General features: G+C 44.6%; 1 protein-coding gene across 1 annotated transcript in view; it reads left to right on the forward strand.

Moving 5' to 3' along the window:
• The first annotated feature begins 7832 nt into the window (after nucleotides 1–7832).
• Nucleotides 7833–15386, forward strand: part of DDX10 (DEAD-box helicase 10) — a 219261-nt gene continuing 211707 nt past the window's right edge. The window contains exon 1 of the mRNA XM_037505225.2: nucleotides 7833–8142. Within this exon, the coding sequence (XP_037361122.1) occupies nucleotides 7957–8142 (186 nt within the window). The 5' untranslated portion in view covers nucleotides 7833–7956. The remainder of the gene's footprint in view (nucleotides 8143–15386) is intronic.

Below are 15386 nucleotides of genomic sequence, written 5' to 3' on the forward strand. Positions count from 1 at the left end.
TCCTACCAGTTTAGGGCTGTGGCAGCTTCTGCTTCTGATAGGTAGATCTTGACTGTGAATTTCTGGGGTTTGCCTGTTTCTCAAGATTTCAGGAGAGCAGTTTGCTTCTACAAACTCAGTTTTCTGATGGGTTCAAGAAAAGTAATTTTCACTTGATCAACTTTTCTACTTTATCAAGTTTTTGCATATTGTAGGGACAGAGTGATAACATTCAAGCACTTTGCATGTCAGAGCTGAACTGACAATTTATGGACAGATCTTTTATTTACTCTACTTATTTACTCAAGATTTGCAAATATAGGTGCAGCAGACCTCTCCTGTCTCGCCCACTACTCCCTTCAGCAGTGCATTTCAGTCAATCTGCCTGTTCTACTCCCTACTCTGTCTCTGGTAAATCCTCTCAACCGCGGCCCCTCTGACTTACACCCCAGCTCTTGATGCATAAATAAATAAAATAAATTAAAAAATGATTTGCAAATATATGTAAACAATACTTAAACAGTGAACTATTAGATTTAAGTTTATTGCCAATAACCAAACTCAAGTTCATTTTAGAAATAATATTGGTCCCAGTTGAAAATAAACTTCTCATGAAGATTCTAATTCTTCCTAGACCAGGATAGAGAAGGCATTCAGTTATAAAATAGATGGATATTAAAGTATTTTGCAAGACCATAAACAAGACTGCAGTGCCAGTGTCATTGACCAGATGGGTGGCTGAAGGCCTGTGATTTAATCTTTCTTAGTTCCAGTTTTCTCATTTGGAGGATGGGTTTTGAGATAATATGTAATGTATCAAGGAAGGCCTAGCACTTACTAGATGCTCAATGCTAGCTAGCAATTACTTTTTTTTTTTTTTTTTTCATAGAAGAAGTGGGGTATAGGCCAGAGGTGGGGGAGGGGGGTGAGAGGATTCACTAGAGACAGAGAGGGGAGCAGAACAGGCAGATTTTACTGAAATACACTGCTAAAGGGAGCAGTGTATTTAGCTCCCTGGCTGGGATTGACCTCAGGTGGTAGTGGTGATAGCACTGAGAATTAATTCCTAGACCATCAGGGAGGCCCATCAATTTTAGCAATTACTTTCAATGTAAAAAATGTGATAGAAGAAAGAATTCAAAACTATTCCAAGGAATTCAAAAAATACTAATTGTAAATTAAGTCCTAAAAGCTCAGTGTTATAAGGCAGATACAATGACCAGGAAATCAGCTACTTGGTGGCTATAAAAACAGGCAGAGACTCTACCCAAAGTACACAAAAACATTAATTCAAAAGAAACCTGCACTCCTATGTTTTTACGCCTGAGGGGAGAAAGCAAATATTGTACAAAAATGCACAATGACGTTAAATAAATAAATAAATAAATAAAGCCACAAAACCAAACAAAACAAAACTCAGGCAGAGTTGTAACCCCAAGGGAAAGTCAGACGCGATCCTAGACTGCCACCTCGTGGTCTAGTGTGAAACAACACCTCATCGTCTGTCCCTCCCCTCCCCCACCGCCCTCTCTGATCTGAATGTTTGAATTCATTGCTAAGTGAAAAGTTTAGTTTATTTCCGACAAATTATTAGGGTATGAGGTTACAAGAATTTTTACTAGTAGACCGCTTTCTCAGACTCCTGATGTGTGAGATCCACAGTGATTTTTATTGATAACATTGGTGAGTGGAGATGGTTTTGTTAGAGCTATTAATATTATCACTCAAGTGTGAATCAATAGCATATGGAGACTTTATGCATTACTGTTTCTTTTCATTTGTTAATCTTTTATAGTTTTATTATGGTGTAAAAACTGACTACTGAACTGATTCAAAGCATGTAATTAATTATGATCAGCTTCAATTATTATGATTAATTATAATCTGTTGGGTCAGAGATTTCTAAAAGGCAATCTGCATGCTGATCTGATTGTTTGTATCAGAAATGCCTGGGCTCAGTTTCTAGAAGAATCAAAATATATTGAGGGTGAAACTGAAGAAGTACTGCCTTTTAAAAACTGTATGTGATTCTCATGTAACTTTGGAGACCATTACACTGTTAGAGTATAAGCCCCTGAGGCAAGGACTATTTCTTACTCACTTTGTATTTTTGAGGGTTAACAATATTCTGCACACCGTAGGCACCCACAAAAAAAAGAAAAATGAGTGATCAAATGCTTGTTTACAAACTAATTGACTCATGATTCCTGGTAGTAGTTAGTAACACCGCAGTTGTGGCCAGTTAGAACCTCTTGACTCCTAATTATATGTTCTAGCCAACTAAGTAAATATATTTTTGTCATTCTTGAAAATTTCAGGGAAGTTACACCCTGGCTTAAGGTGGCTGCCTGTTGGCCCTGCCAAGTTTTAGAGGATGTGAGTAAAAGAATATGTAACCAACTTGTAGGGTAAGTGAAAAATTATCAGGCTTTTCCACCTTCCTGCCATTAGCATTAATGATAGACCCTCGCAGTCCTACATGCATGCCTAATAGCGGGCACCTGGAGTAGGGTGTGGGCATGCATAGTGGGCACACCTGGGCTGAGAGAGTGGGTTTATAAGGGTGGCATCAAGTTACACCCATCTTGTGGGACTCTCTTAAAGTTAAGCCATGTTTAATTTTAGTAACAAACTGAGGCAGTTACAGTGTAGAGCAGCAAAACTTAAAAAACTAACATTGAAGAGTCTGGGAAAAAATTTGTGTGTCTGGAAAAAAATTGACAATAGTTAACCGTGAAATATAACTCAGTGAAATTATTAGATGCGTTAAAAAATAAGGAAAAATGACTTTGTTTCTCCAGTCAAAACAAATAAGGTGCTAAAAGTATATATTATATCAAGTTAAGTTTGCAATTCCTAGGTAATCAATATGAAATTATAAAAGAGTGTTCTTGCTTGTTCTTACATGATGTCATTAAGGCAAATTAATGAATACTGAAATTTAACGGTTTTTAAAAATATACCCTTCAAACTTTTATGTAATTCCTTACTAAACATCAGAAGAAGAATTTTTTTTTTAAGATTATTTATTTATACAAGCACTGGGTACAGTCAGAAGCACGGGAGGGTGAGAGAATTCACCAGAGCCAGAGCGGGGAGCAGAGCAGGCAGAAGGACCGAAGTAGACTGCTGAGGGGAGCAGTGGGCGGCAGGAGAGGTCTGTCATGCCATGTGGGACCGTCGCTGGTGGCCGGGGATTGAACCGGCGCTGCAGAGGCTGCAGGCAGCTTCGCAGCCCAGTGCTCAACCGCTGCACCACCAGGGGAGGCCCAGAAGAAGAATTTTAGAAATTAATAGAATCAGAACACAAAAAATAGGACATAGCTATATATCGAAATGAAATAGAATATGGATAATGGAATACTTTTCTTGAGAAAATGTAGGGCATATTAGAAAATTCTCAAAACCTATTCTAGAACCTTCCGTATATCTTCTTGTACTTTTTAAAAACTTAATGGTGAAAATTATAACAGCAAAAAATTTGGACACTATTAAAATGTTTATATGATTCAAGAACTGTAATTTACCTTTTAGTTCATTGAAACATGAAAGTAGTGAGATATTAACTTAAATTTGAAATCATTTAAAAAATCTGATGTGCAGGTCTAGGTAAAGCTATCCTGTCACTAATACTTTGAGACAGCAATTTACTCTTCTTACAAATTACCAATATTTTTAAAGAAAAATTATCTAGATAAAAGTAAGAATGCTAAATAAGGGCCTCCCTGGTGGTACAAGGGGTTAAGACACAACCTCTGAAGCAATACGCAGCCACTGCAGCACGAGTTCGATCCCTGGCCAGCCAGGGAGCTACCCACATGGTGCAGCAGACCTCTCCTGTTTTTCCCGCTGCACCCCTCAGCCGTATATTTCAGTGAGTCTGCCTGTTCTGCTCCCCACTCTATCTCTGGTGAATCCTCTCACCCCCCCCCACCTCTGGCCTGTACCCCAGTTCTTGTATGCATAAATAAATAAAAAAAATCTTTAAAAAAATGCTAAAAAAAGGTTTACTTTTGAAAACACTTACGTTAAAATGTTATTCTCAGAACTAATGTGGCATGTCTTAGTGTGGATGTTTTATGTTTTATACAACTTTTATTGAAGAATATATCTATAGGAAACTACGTAAAGTAAGTATATAACCTAAGTATTTTTAGGCAAACATTCTTATGGCTACCACCTAAGTCAAGATAAAACTGTGTCCTTTATTCCATGATTGGAGCCTTTATTTTCTCTATCTCAAGATATTTCAGGCTCAACCTATATTTTTTCCACTCCAGAATCCACTAATTCTCCAAAGAGCCCTGGTTCATTTATCTATTGATAGAAGAGTGGTATTTACAAACTGAGGTCTGGGTAACAGATGCACTCATCACTATTTGCTTCTGTGCTTTTTTGAGACAATGTTCTAAAAAAGGTTTTAAAGTACTAAAAGAATATAAATGCCTCTTCAAGGTTATAGAGACATATGTAATTTGAAACATGATGACAACAACCATAACTACAATCCACAATAGAAACTACATGATATCAAATGGAACATTGATGTGTGAGGAGTTAATATTACACCACCCCCCTAAACTTTGGTATAACCTCTCCCCCCAACTGAAACTTACTGGCATTTGTAGTAGTACCTACCTGACACATTTCCAAATCCTTTTTTAGCCTGTTGGGAGCTTTGTAAATATTGGCTGGCGGTGAAGAACTTAGAGTCTCACATTAAAATGTGTGAAAAACAATTCGATGTCATCAACGTCACAACTGAATGTCTGTCTAGGGGTTCTTTCCACAGGAAACAAGGCATTGGAACACATAAACTTTGACACCATAATAAATTTGTCATTTTATGCAACCAAGATGTGAACTCTTTATAAGAATTTATTAAATCCTAATGACTTTGGAGTGTGATATCGAGTTCTTTCTTATGGTTGAAATTTAAACTTTTTATTATTTTATGTGAACATTTTCATTTATATAACAAAATGACTACTAGTAAGAGTTTACTTCAGTCTCTATTCTTATTCATGTATATAATACTGTGTTTTCTAAAAATACTAATGATTTTTTTGGAAGATTTTTTTTCTTACTCTCTGCATTGGTTTCATAGTCTTGACTTCCAACATTCAAGTTGCAGAATTTCCTCAAATATTTGGAGGTTTTTGGTTATTCTATCATTTGAGTAAGGCTGATTAGAAATAAGTGCACAAAAGGGCTATTACCTGTACTTTTACTGAAGAGGCAGGGGGAGGTTAGCAGGTGTCATTTTTGGGGGGCAGCTGCCTAAATGTCATCATATCCATCTCTGTCTTTTGGGTCAGTCTGAATCTTGGTCTCAATCTTGCCAAACACTTGAGTCATGCTTGGCAGCTTCAGTTTGATGAGAAAAATGAGAGCGCTGAAGCCTTCATTGTTCTGTAGATATGCTTTGAATATTATAAAAAATAAAATTGTGGTAAAATACACACAACATTGGGGGAAGGGGCGGGGAGAGGAAGGATTAGGGTCAAAATAAGGGGGGATGCAATTGTATGGGGACTATAACCAAAATTAAAATGCATACATCGTGCAAAAATGAAAAATGATGTAAGAATTATATAAAATAAGATATTAAAAATACACACAACATAAAACCTGTCTTTTTAAACATTGTTAAGTGTATTGCTCAGTGGTGTTAAGTACATTGCATTAAGCACATTCACATCATTGTACCACTAATCTGAACTCTTCATCTTACAAAATGTAACTTTATACTCGTTAAACAAGGACTCCACATTTTTTTTAAATGTGGAATAATTTTCAGACTTTTTTTAAAAAGGATTTTATTTTATTTATTTATACAAGCACTGGGTACAGTCAGAAGTGAGGGAGGGCGAGAGAATTCGCCAGAGGCAGAGCGGAGAGCAGAGCAGAGCAGGCAGACTGACAAAGTACACTGTTGAGGGGAGCAGTGGCGGCAGGAGAGGTCTGCGTGCCATGTGGGACCCTCGCCCGGTGGCCGGGGATCGAACCGGCAGCTTTGCAACCCAGCGCTCAACCACTGCAACACTGGGGAGGCCCAGGAATCCACATTTTCCCATTCCCCCAGCTCCTGGTAACCCCATTCTATTCTCTCTCAGTGAGGTCTCTAACCATCTCACATCAGTGGTATCAGTGTGGTATTTGTTGTTTAGTGACTGGCTTCATTTAGCATAATGTCCTCAAGGTTCAGCCACATTGCAGCACTGTCCAATTACCTTCCTTTTTAAAGCTGAATAATATTCCATTGTATGCATTTATTACATTTTATCATTTGTGGATTGACACTTGGGTTGGTTCCACCCTTGACTACTGTGGCAAGGGCTGGTATGAACATGGGTGTGTGAACATCTCTTTGTGACACTTCTCTTAGTTCTTTTGGGTATACACCCAGAAATGGAGTTGTTGTATTGTACAATAGTTTTGATTTTAATTTTCTATGACTACATATATGTGTATACACACATCTATTTATTGAATTTTAATGTATATCATATATGGTGACCAGGATGTGCGGAGATTCTCAAATTCACCTCCAGCCACTGCCCTTTGGAAGATGGTCATGTGGTTGGGGGTAGGGCCGTTATCTACCTATGTGGGATTACAGGAGGATTTGAGGGGCCAGACACTCCGCATTGCTGTAGGGTAAACGTTTTTCAAGCTTTTCTGCCCTCCTGCCAATAGGATTGCCCTGCCTGATGGGGCATCTGCAGTTGTTACATTGTTGTAAACTGTGTTGTTCACTTCTGTGGGCATGACTGTAGTATTGAGATATTTGCCAAGAGAAGCAGAGGCAGGAGACAGAGAGAGAATGCCAGAGAAGCCCAGAGTGAAGACTTGCTGGGGACTTGGAGGCCAGCCACCCCTGCCTGCTGTGTACCTGGCTGCGGCGCTACATGTAAAAGCTCGATAAAAGCCTAAGAAAGCCATCGAGGGCTCCAGGACCCTCCTTTACCCGTCTGGTCCAAACATAGAAAACCTGCTCTGTGCCCTTCCTGGCACTACAATTGTGAACTTGGAACCCACTGCATTGTCACAACTCCCCCACCTGACTCCCGGGGACACCGGTGTGGCTCCTCTGGGTAAATGTGCCCAAGACCCAATTCCTCAGAATCCAATTCACCTAAATGTCCGATTTGCATATAACATTACAAAATTTTTATTATCATCTTGTCTTTGTAATAGCATCTTTCAGCAAATTGAATTGGGCTCAGCTCCAGTTCCTTGAGCTGCAGTTAAAGTATGAGAGACCTGAGGAGAGGAAAGGAAAAACCCAGAGGAATATAAATAAAAGAACATAGACTATTAATTGTTTTCTAGGGAGGTTCACTACAGCGGATGGAAATCAGAGCAGCAGATTTGGGGGAAATCTTTCTGGTTTCTGGACTGGAAATATACAAAATGACGATCACAATTGTAAATCAAGGATTGATTTAGTGCGTGTGCGTGGCCGTGCACCGGCGCTCACTCAGGTTCAGCCTAGGTGAGGCCACCCCCAGAGTCTGAATTCTCTAGTATATTACGTCATCATAGGAAATGCAGCCAGCGCGCATGCGCCCACTTAAAGCGCCCAAGCGTGAATTCTCTAGTATATACGTCATCATACTAACGGCAGCCAGCGCGCATGCGCTCATTTAAAGCGCCGGCGAGCTCTGGGAGTCACTCCGCCCCGCCCTCTTCCTCAGACGGCCCCGCCTTCGTTTCCCGGGATTGTTCTGCTCCGCCCCGAAGGATCCAAGTAACCAATCAACGCCCGCTATTTCCTTGTCGTCATTGGCGCGTGCCCCGGTTTCAAAAGTCCGGGGGCGGGCTCCCGGCTCGCGCACGCGCCGTGGGCCTCCTGGCGCACGCTGGTTCCGCGTCCCCTCCGAGCCCTGCCTCCACCTGCCCGTAGCGCCTCGTATTTGAGTGTGTGTGAGGGGGTGCGGCGCGGGGGGCTTCTGGGCTGTCCACCCCGTCGCCATGGGCAAAACTGCCGACTCCAGGGGTCCCGGTGGCCGGCCCGACCCGGTGCGGAGCTTCAATCGATGGAAGAAGAAGCACAGCCATAAGCAGAGCCAGAAGAAGCAGCTGAGGAAGCAGCTCAAGAAGCCCGAGTGGCAGGTGGAGCGCGAGGTCATCAGCCGCCTCATGCAGAACTACCAGGCGGTGAGGCGCGCGCCGGGAGCGGGAGCGGGCTCGGGCCGGCGGGCGGGCGCGGGCACGCGTGGCTGCGGCCAGGGGCTGTGGCGGGAGGGGTGGGCCTGTCTCCGGGGGCCCTGCCCGGGCAGCACGTCGTTGGGCCCGGGGCGGGAGGAGGGCGTGGGCGAGAGGGGCCGCTGGGGGCCGGTGGAGGCGCCACAGGTGTCCTCTCGGGGCTAAACCCAGGCCTCCTGCCCGTGCTGGCCGCCTCTCGCGCAGGGCAGCGTGCTTAGGAGGCATCGGTGTGTGAAGTGGCGGTGATACTCGCAGAACCCAGGACAGCCGACGGGATAAAGATTTCTGTATTTTGAAGCACTCACTGCGAGCTTTATGGTAATGGTTTCCCCGGGTGTAAGTTTATAGATGAGGATATGGAGGCACCGTGAGTGTAAGAAACTTGTCCTGAGCCTCCCACTTTGTGGCTGCTGTGGAATTGGAGTCGTGACCTATGTTTTTCGGATTCCCCAGTCTTTGCTTTTCGCCTTTAGGCCAGACTTGTGTCCCTCGACAATTTCCATCTTCTATTCCTGTGCCCGTTTTATTTTCTCCACTTAGATGCTTGTCCCCTCCTGAGAACTGGCATCGAAAATCTGGACTCTGGGTCTGTTTTATCCCCACATTGTAGCTGAGTTCCCCTCCAGGGATCATTTTCATCCCTTGACACTTTCACTTCATGCTTTTTGAAATTGACGCTACCTTAAATTCCATGTCAATGTCAGTAACTGACATGGGATTTAGAAGAGTTGCCGCCTTCTAGTGCCGTCAATGGGGATTTAACATGTGGGGTGTTTCTGGAATGTACCTGTGTCATTCAGCTTTCTTTAGAGCGATCCTAAGATCAACATTATACAGGTTGACTTGCCATCTTCTCACAATAAACTGTGAGGTTTGTTCTCATTGCAGGTTTCCCCGTGGTAGGTTTCTACTTGGTAGGTTACTTTTGAGGGCCGGAAACAACATTACCTTTACTTTATATGGAATAATTTTAGAGCATTTCCAGATCCACAAAATCATCTGTCAAATCATACCAAATCTGAACACTATTTACAGATGCTGGGGATGTGGGGGAAGCCGATATACAAGTGAGGAAACTTTTGAGGCACAGCACAGTTAAACAGCTAGTAAGTGAGGTTCTTAATTCAGCTTAGGTCTGACACCAGAACGCCAAACTATTTCCATTTATTGCATTGCTGCACAAATGTTTAAAAAACAGTGTTTTCACTAAGTTCAAAGAGCAGCTCCCCTTTCCCCTTATTGTTTCATAATCTTAAAAATATTTAAGATTCTTGTCAAGAAATATAAATGAAGTGTGAAATCAGCTGTTATGAGTAGCAGTGTTAGATCCTTGCAGATTTGTTCTGTAGGTTACTAAGGTGCAGATCCTCTCTGTAGGAACACTGTAGGGCACTTTAGATGTTAGTGCTTGTGCAGAAATTTACTGTGGCCCCCAGCACACAAGTGGTGCTCAGTAGTCTCACTGGAGAAATACTAAATGACTTGACTCAAACATTTTGAAACAGTTGGACAGGTACTTGCTGGGGCCTAAGTAAAAATAGATGGAAAAAAATACATGTCTTTGTCCCTCAGGAACTGTGATGGAGGTGGGGGGTAGGTGTTGATACATTTTCACTGATGTTATAGTGGTAAGCACTTAGAGTTCTGTAGAGGTAGGGGGTGCTGCTTTAGGGGAGCAAAGGTTGAGTTGTCCTGTGTAGCTCCTACCTGGCCAGGAGCTTATAGGCCAAACTTGGTCTGGGAATTAGCTGTGGGTGGGTTTTACTCCCACAGCTGCTTCTGTATAGTGCACGAACTGCCCAGCCTATTGGAGCTTGTTCTGGAATGATGTGTTCTCTAGATAGAGAAGCTTGGCAAGGACATTGGAGGTGGAGGAAGTGACATGAAAGAAGCAACATGAAAGAAAAAATCAAAAAGCTATGAGGGTACGTGGTGTTCTTCCTTGGAACGTGGCTCATCTCCCTGAATTGGCTTCAGGTGAGGTTGGAGAAGAGTGTTGAAGGTGGACTGAGGGACTTTGGAGGCAGGAGGAGTCAGAATACAAGTTCCCCCTACTGTATGTAAGTAGAATGTTCCTATTTGGTATGGTTTGGAAGGTGATTTTTGAGCCTTCTTAGACCCCCCAGAATACTCTTCCAGATCAAACTAAATAGGAATGGCCTATTTTCTGGTGGCAGGGGAAACCTGTGAAGGCTTCCTAAATATTTCTACGACCCTATCTCTACATTAAGGTACATGGCAAAGGGTAGTTAAGGTCTCTAGTCAGCTATAGATGTTTTGATGGGCTCATCACACAGGGTACATAAGTGTGGAGGAGGGAAGCAGAAGAATCCATGCTGGAAAGATGTGCTCTCCTTGCTGGGACTCTGAAGAGGAAGAGGTATTGGCTATGGAATGTGGGTAACCTCAAGAAGTTTGAGGAGGCAAGGAAATGGATTCCTCCAATCACTAGAAAGGATCCATCTCTACCTACACTTTGATTTTTACTTTTAGCTAAGTGAGACCCAGTTTGGATTTATGACTGGTAGAACTGTAAATTAAGTGATGTTGGTTTAAGCCATTGTTTGTGGTAATTTTTATTTTTCTAAGATTTTATTTATTTATGCATACAAAAGCTTGAATGTAGGCCAGAGATGGGAGAGGGAGGGAGGATTCACCAGAGACAGATTGGGGAGCAGAATAGATGAATTGACTGAAATACACTGCTGAGGGGAGCAGCGGGTGAGTCAGGAGAGGTCTGCTGCACCATGTGGGTAGCTCCCTGGCTGGGGATCGAACTGATGCTGCAATGGCTGCTGTTAGCTTCATAGTGCTGAGATTTAAACCCTGTGCCACCATGTTTGTGGTGATTTTTAAATAGTAGGAAACTTACCTAGAGGCCAAGCTCAGAGACATTATCTGGAAGGAAAGAGGCTTCAGGAGAGAGACTTTGGCTTCAGGAGGAGACTCGGCTTGACTCTCCTAAAAAGATCTGAAATGGGGCTAAGGTGGGCTATAGCCTCCAAAGGACAGTGCCCAATAGAGGACTGGTCACTGTGGTTTCTTCATCTGTGCAGACAATTGCAAGACCCCTCAGGTAACAACAACAGTGGGATTTATTTAACCAGCGGGAAATAAGGAGTTCTCAAGGCCACGAGTGGCTGGCTGTCTCACCTCAGTGTCCACGGTGTCCAAAAGTTCTAAACAAAAGGCCGCTCCTCCAAGATGGTGCTATCCTGTCAAGGGCCTGGAGCTTGGGGCACACCGGCAAGCCATGGGCCAGGATCCAACTCAACACAGCTGGACATTGTAGGGCAAGTGAAAATTATCAGGCTTTTCTGCCCTCCCACCATTAGCATTAATGATGGATCCCTGCTGTCCTACATGCGTGCCTGATGGTGGACACCTGGAGTAGGGTGTGGGCATGCATAAGTGGGCACACCTGGGCTGAGAGACTGGGCTTATAAGGGTGGTGTCACGGGGATGCCAGCCGAATAGCAGAACCAGCAGAGCGGTAAAGGAGAAGCAGAGACCACGAGAATGCTGGAGAGCCCAGAAAGAGTGAAGATTTGTTGGGGGCTGGGAGGCCACCAGCCTCCTGGCCCCACTGCCTCTCTGTACCTGGGTGCGCACTACATATGATGTAAAAAGCGCAGTAAAAGCCTGAAAAGCCACCGAGGGCTCCAGGACTCCTTTACCTGTCTGTCCGATCATAGAGAACCTGCTCTGTGCCTTCCTGGCACTACAACGTGCTGACGGGTGGGGCCGCTGAGATGAGGCTGCAGCGGTCACAGCCACAGTCTGAAGGTTGGAATGGACAGCACTGGACGCTGGACCAGACAGCAATGGAGGCAGCAGCACTGGGAGGTGGTGCCACCAGGTGATTAATAGCTGTGACCCAGACACTGTGCCCGTTTCCTGTCAGCAGGGCTGGGTAGCACTGGCCAGTAGTGCTGGTCACCCGGTCACTAGCGTTACTGCTCTTTGTGAGTTGTTGGCTCACATCAACCACAAATAGCTCCTATAAGACACCAGGGCCAAGGCCTTGTGCTTCTTCCAGGGGATGTCAGAGACAGGCTGGAGGCAGGCAGCAGCCTCCGGCCTCTGCAAAGCTCTGGCTTTTCTGTGACCTTTTTCCAGCTTCTCCTCTTCCTTTGACGGTGTAGTGGCAGGAAGGCATAGAGTGAGATTCTATGATCCGAGCTCACGGGTGAGGAGAGGAGTCCTGGAGCCCTCGGTGGCTTGTCAGGCTTTATTTGGGATTTTACCAGGTACATAGCAGGCAGGGGATACGGGGAGTGGTGCAGGGCGGCGGGAGGCTGGCAGGCCTCCCAGCCCCCGGCGAATCTTCACTCTTTACTGGGCTCTCTCCGGTGTCATCTCGTGTCTTCTTTCACTCTTGTTCTCTGCTCTTATAGCTCTGTTCTGCTCTCTTGCTTGTTCTCTTGGCGTCCCGGTGATGCCGCCTTTACAGGCCCAGTCTCAGCCCAGGTGTACCCACCTACGTATGCCCACACCTTCCTCCAGGTGCCCGCCATCAGGCATGTGTTCAGGACTGCAGGGATCTATCATCTGTCCTAATGGTGGGAGAGCAGAAAAGCCTGATAGTCATTTACCCTACAGGAGGTCAGCTGCTGGATGCGTCTGAGAGCATCCTGTCTGAGCAAGCAAGTGTCCAGTCCAGAGCATCCCAAGTGAGTCCAATTGAGTCCCATCTGAGCAAGTCTCAGTGCAGGAGTGCCATGGCAGAGCAGGCCTATGAGTCTAGGGAGCAGCGAGCCCGCTCCGAGTGTGCGAGAGTCAGAGCAAGTGAGAGTCCAGCCAGCATGGGAGCGCAAGAGTTCCAAGCAAGTCCTGTTCAAGCAAGTCCCAAACTGGATCCTGCCATCTCTCTATCCCCCTTCAGGTCCCCGCCTCCTAGTCTGATGGAACTGGTTTCAGTACTGTGGCTGATCAGCTCATCTATGAATCAGCTCGTATAGCTTGCGCTAATCGGTCCATTCCACGGTCCTGGCACTGAATACACGGTCCTCTCTGTCTGCAGCCGGAGGGAGCCACCGTATTGGAGCAACCCCATGGGGCTCCAGGGGCTGTGTACCCTGGCGTGGGAGGATAGGAGAACCACTGATGTTCACCACTACTGCTGGCTTCTGCCAGCAGCCTGAGCCCCAGTGGGGCCATTGATTGGTAGCAGTAAAATGCCTGCCACCCACTGCCACTTGAACTGCCTATAAGCAGTGCTTTGGCACAGTCTCCAGTTTCACTTAGACACAGACCTTTCAGACCTTGCAGACCTTTGCGTCAGCTGCATTTATTGGGAGTACCACTGGCCTATGCATGGCATCTCTGAAGAGCCATAAACACTGGTGCTGTGGTCCTCTGGCACTGCCTCTGAGAGCTGTCCAGTCTGGTATCTGGCACCGAAAAGCAGGTCTTGGGGTTGCTGCCATGGTGATGCTGCAGTAGCGCCATCTCTGACTGCCCCTGGCTTCCACAAATTAGTTGGGTCCGGATCCTCTGCTTACCAGTGTGCTAATAATTCCAGGCTCTTATCAGCGGGACAACTCTGTCTTGCTCCAGCAGCTTTTGGTTTTGACTACTGGACACTCTCGGGTAGGACAGTTGGCCATTTGTGGCCTTAGAAACTCTCCTTATCTCAGTCACCTCTTTGTAAGTAAACCCTGTTGTTGTTGCACCCTGAGATTGAGCTGTCTTGTAATTGTGAGCACAAGGGTGAGAACCCACAGACTGCAATTTCCCCAAACTTACCTCCGTTTCATGGGGTGCATGTTGGAGGGGCTGATGGAAAGTGGGGGATTAAAGCTGATGGAGAAGACATTATTTGTTGTGGTTCAGCAACTGTTTTTGCCATTGCTAATGACTCAAAAGTCTGCACCTGGGATTCGTTTAGACTTTTATTCATTTGCACTACATAGAAGCTGCATTCTAATCCCAATTTTGTTTTTTCTCTTAATCAGAACTGGGTTCTGATTAAGCAAACTGAGGCAGATTGCTTTTCTTCCTTTGATTGCATTAGGTTGAACCTTCTAGCAAGTTTTTATACTTTTCCCCTGCTTTAGTGAGAAATGAGTGTTGTAGGATGTACAGGAGGGTCTAAGGGATATCCATCCTGTCCTCCTCTTTGGCCCCTTTATCTTTTCTGGCAGTGTTGGGAATTCTTAAATAAGGACTGTCACTGAAACATCTGTTCTTGGATGTTAGAGGAGGTGTGAATATTGCAAGGCAGGCGCGATTGTTCTAAGAACAGACAGGGAATGAGGGAAAGAATCCTTATATTTCTTTTGTAGGAATCACACACATTTTCTGCTGTGGTTGTAAATATTCCTTGGAATATAATTGAGAGTCTTCTAGAACAGGTTCAGCAGACTCCTTCTGTAAAAGGCCAGTTAGTCAGCATTTGGCTTTGTGGGCCGTGCGTGCTGTCATAGCATAGACAGTGTATAAAGGATGGTTGTAGCTGTGTTCCAATAAAACGTTATTTACAAAAAGGGGTAGCACATTGGGTTGGGCCTTTGGGCTATCATTTGCTGACCCCTGTCTACAGCATCAGTGGAATAAAAATTTGCTTTTCTCTTTGAGTGACTTCTAGGAACGTGGTGTTCCCTTGTAATGCCCGATGAGTGCCAGAACAGTTTTCATGCCTCACGCTCTGCTCCCTTCTAGGAGCGTAACAGACTTGAGAAAGATGTGCAGTATTTCCTCTGAGCAGTGCACTGCTCCTCCGCGCCTCTCTGGTGGGGGCACCGGGACTGAAGAGTGAGATGCCGATAAGCTTTCCATTTGCTGGGAAAATGGCTTTTTAACTGATAATACCACAGGTGCCAGGGTGGACCCACCTAATTTTAATGTCCTGTTTGAGGGATTACCTTCTAATTGAGGTTCCTTGATGGGATGGGATATTATTTGAATAAACTTGACTTCCTCTAATGCTTGTACACTGATTCCTTCTCTCCAGTGTTTTCTAAAGTGATTTGTAGAGATTAAGGCAGCATTTTAATATTTGTGTTTTCAGCATTTGAGACCACAGAGTAACCCTGCCTGGGCTATGATAAGAATCTTGGAAAAGCTGAGGCATCAACTGTAGAATGAAATACAAGTTGTCATCCCTTTATAGCCTGGAGTCTAATTTAAATAAATGAACCTTACAAATACAACTTTCCCTTTTGTGAATCATGAATAATTTGGCAGCATATTCT

This window comes from Talpa occidentalis, unplaced genomic scaffold (assembly GCF_014898055.3).
Source record: "Talpa occidentalis isolate TD23 unplaced genomic scaffold, MPIMG_talOcc4v2.1 talOcc4.12, whole genome shotgun sequence".
Lineage (NCBI taxonomy): Eukaryota > Metazoa > Chordata > Mammalia > Eulipotyphla > Talpidae > Talpa > Talpa occidentalis.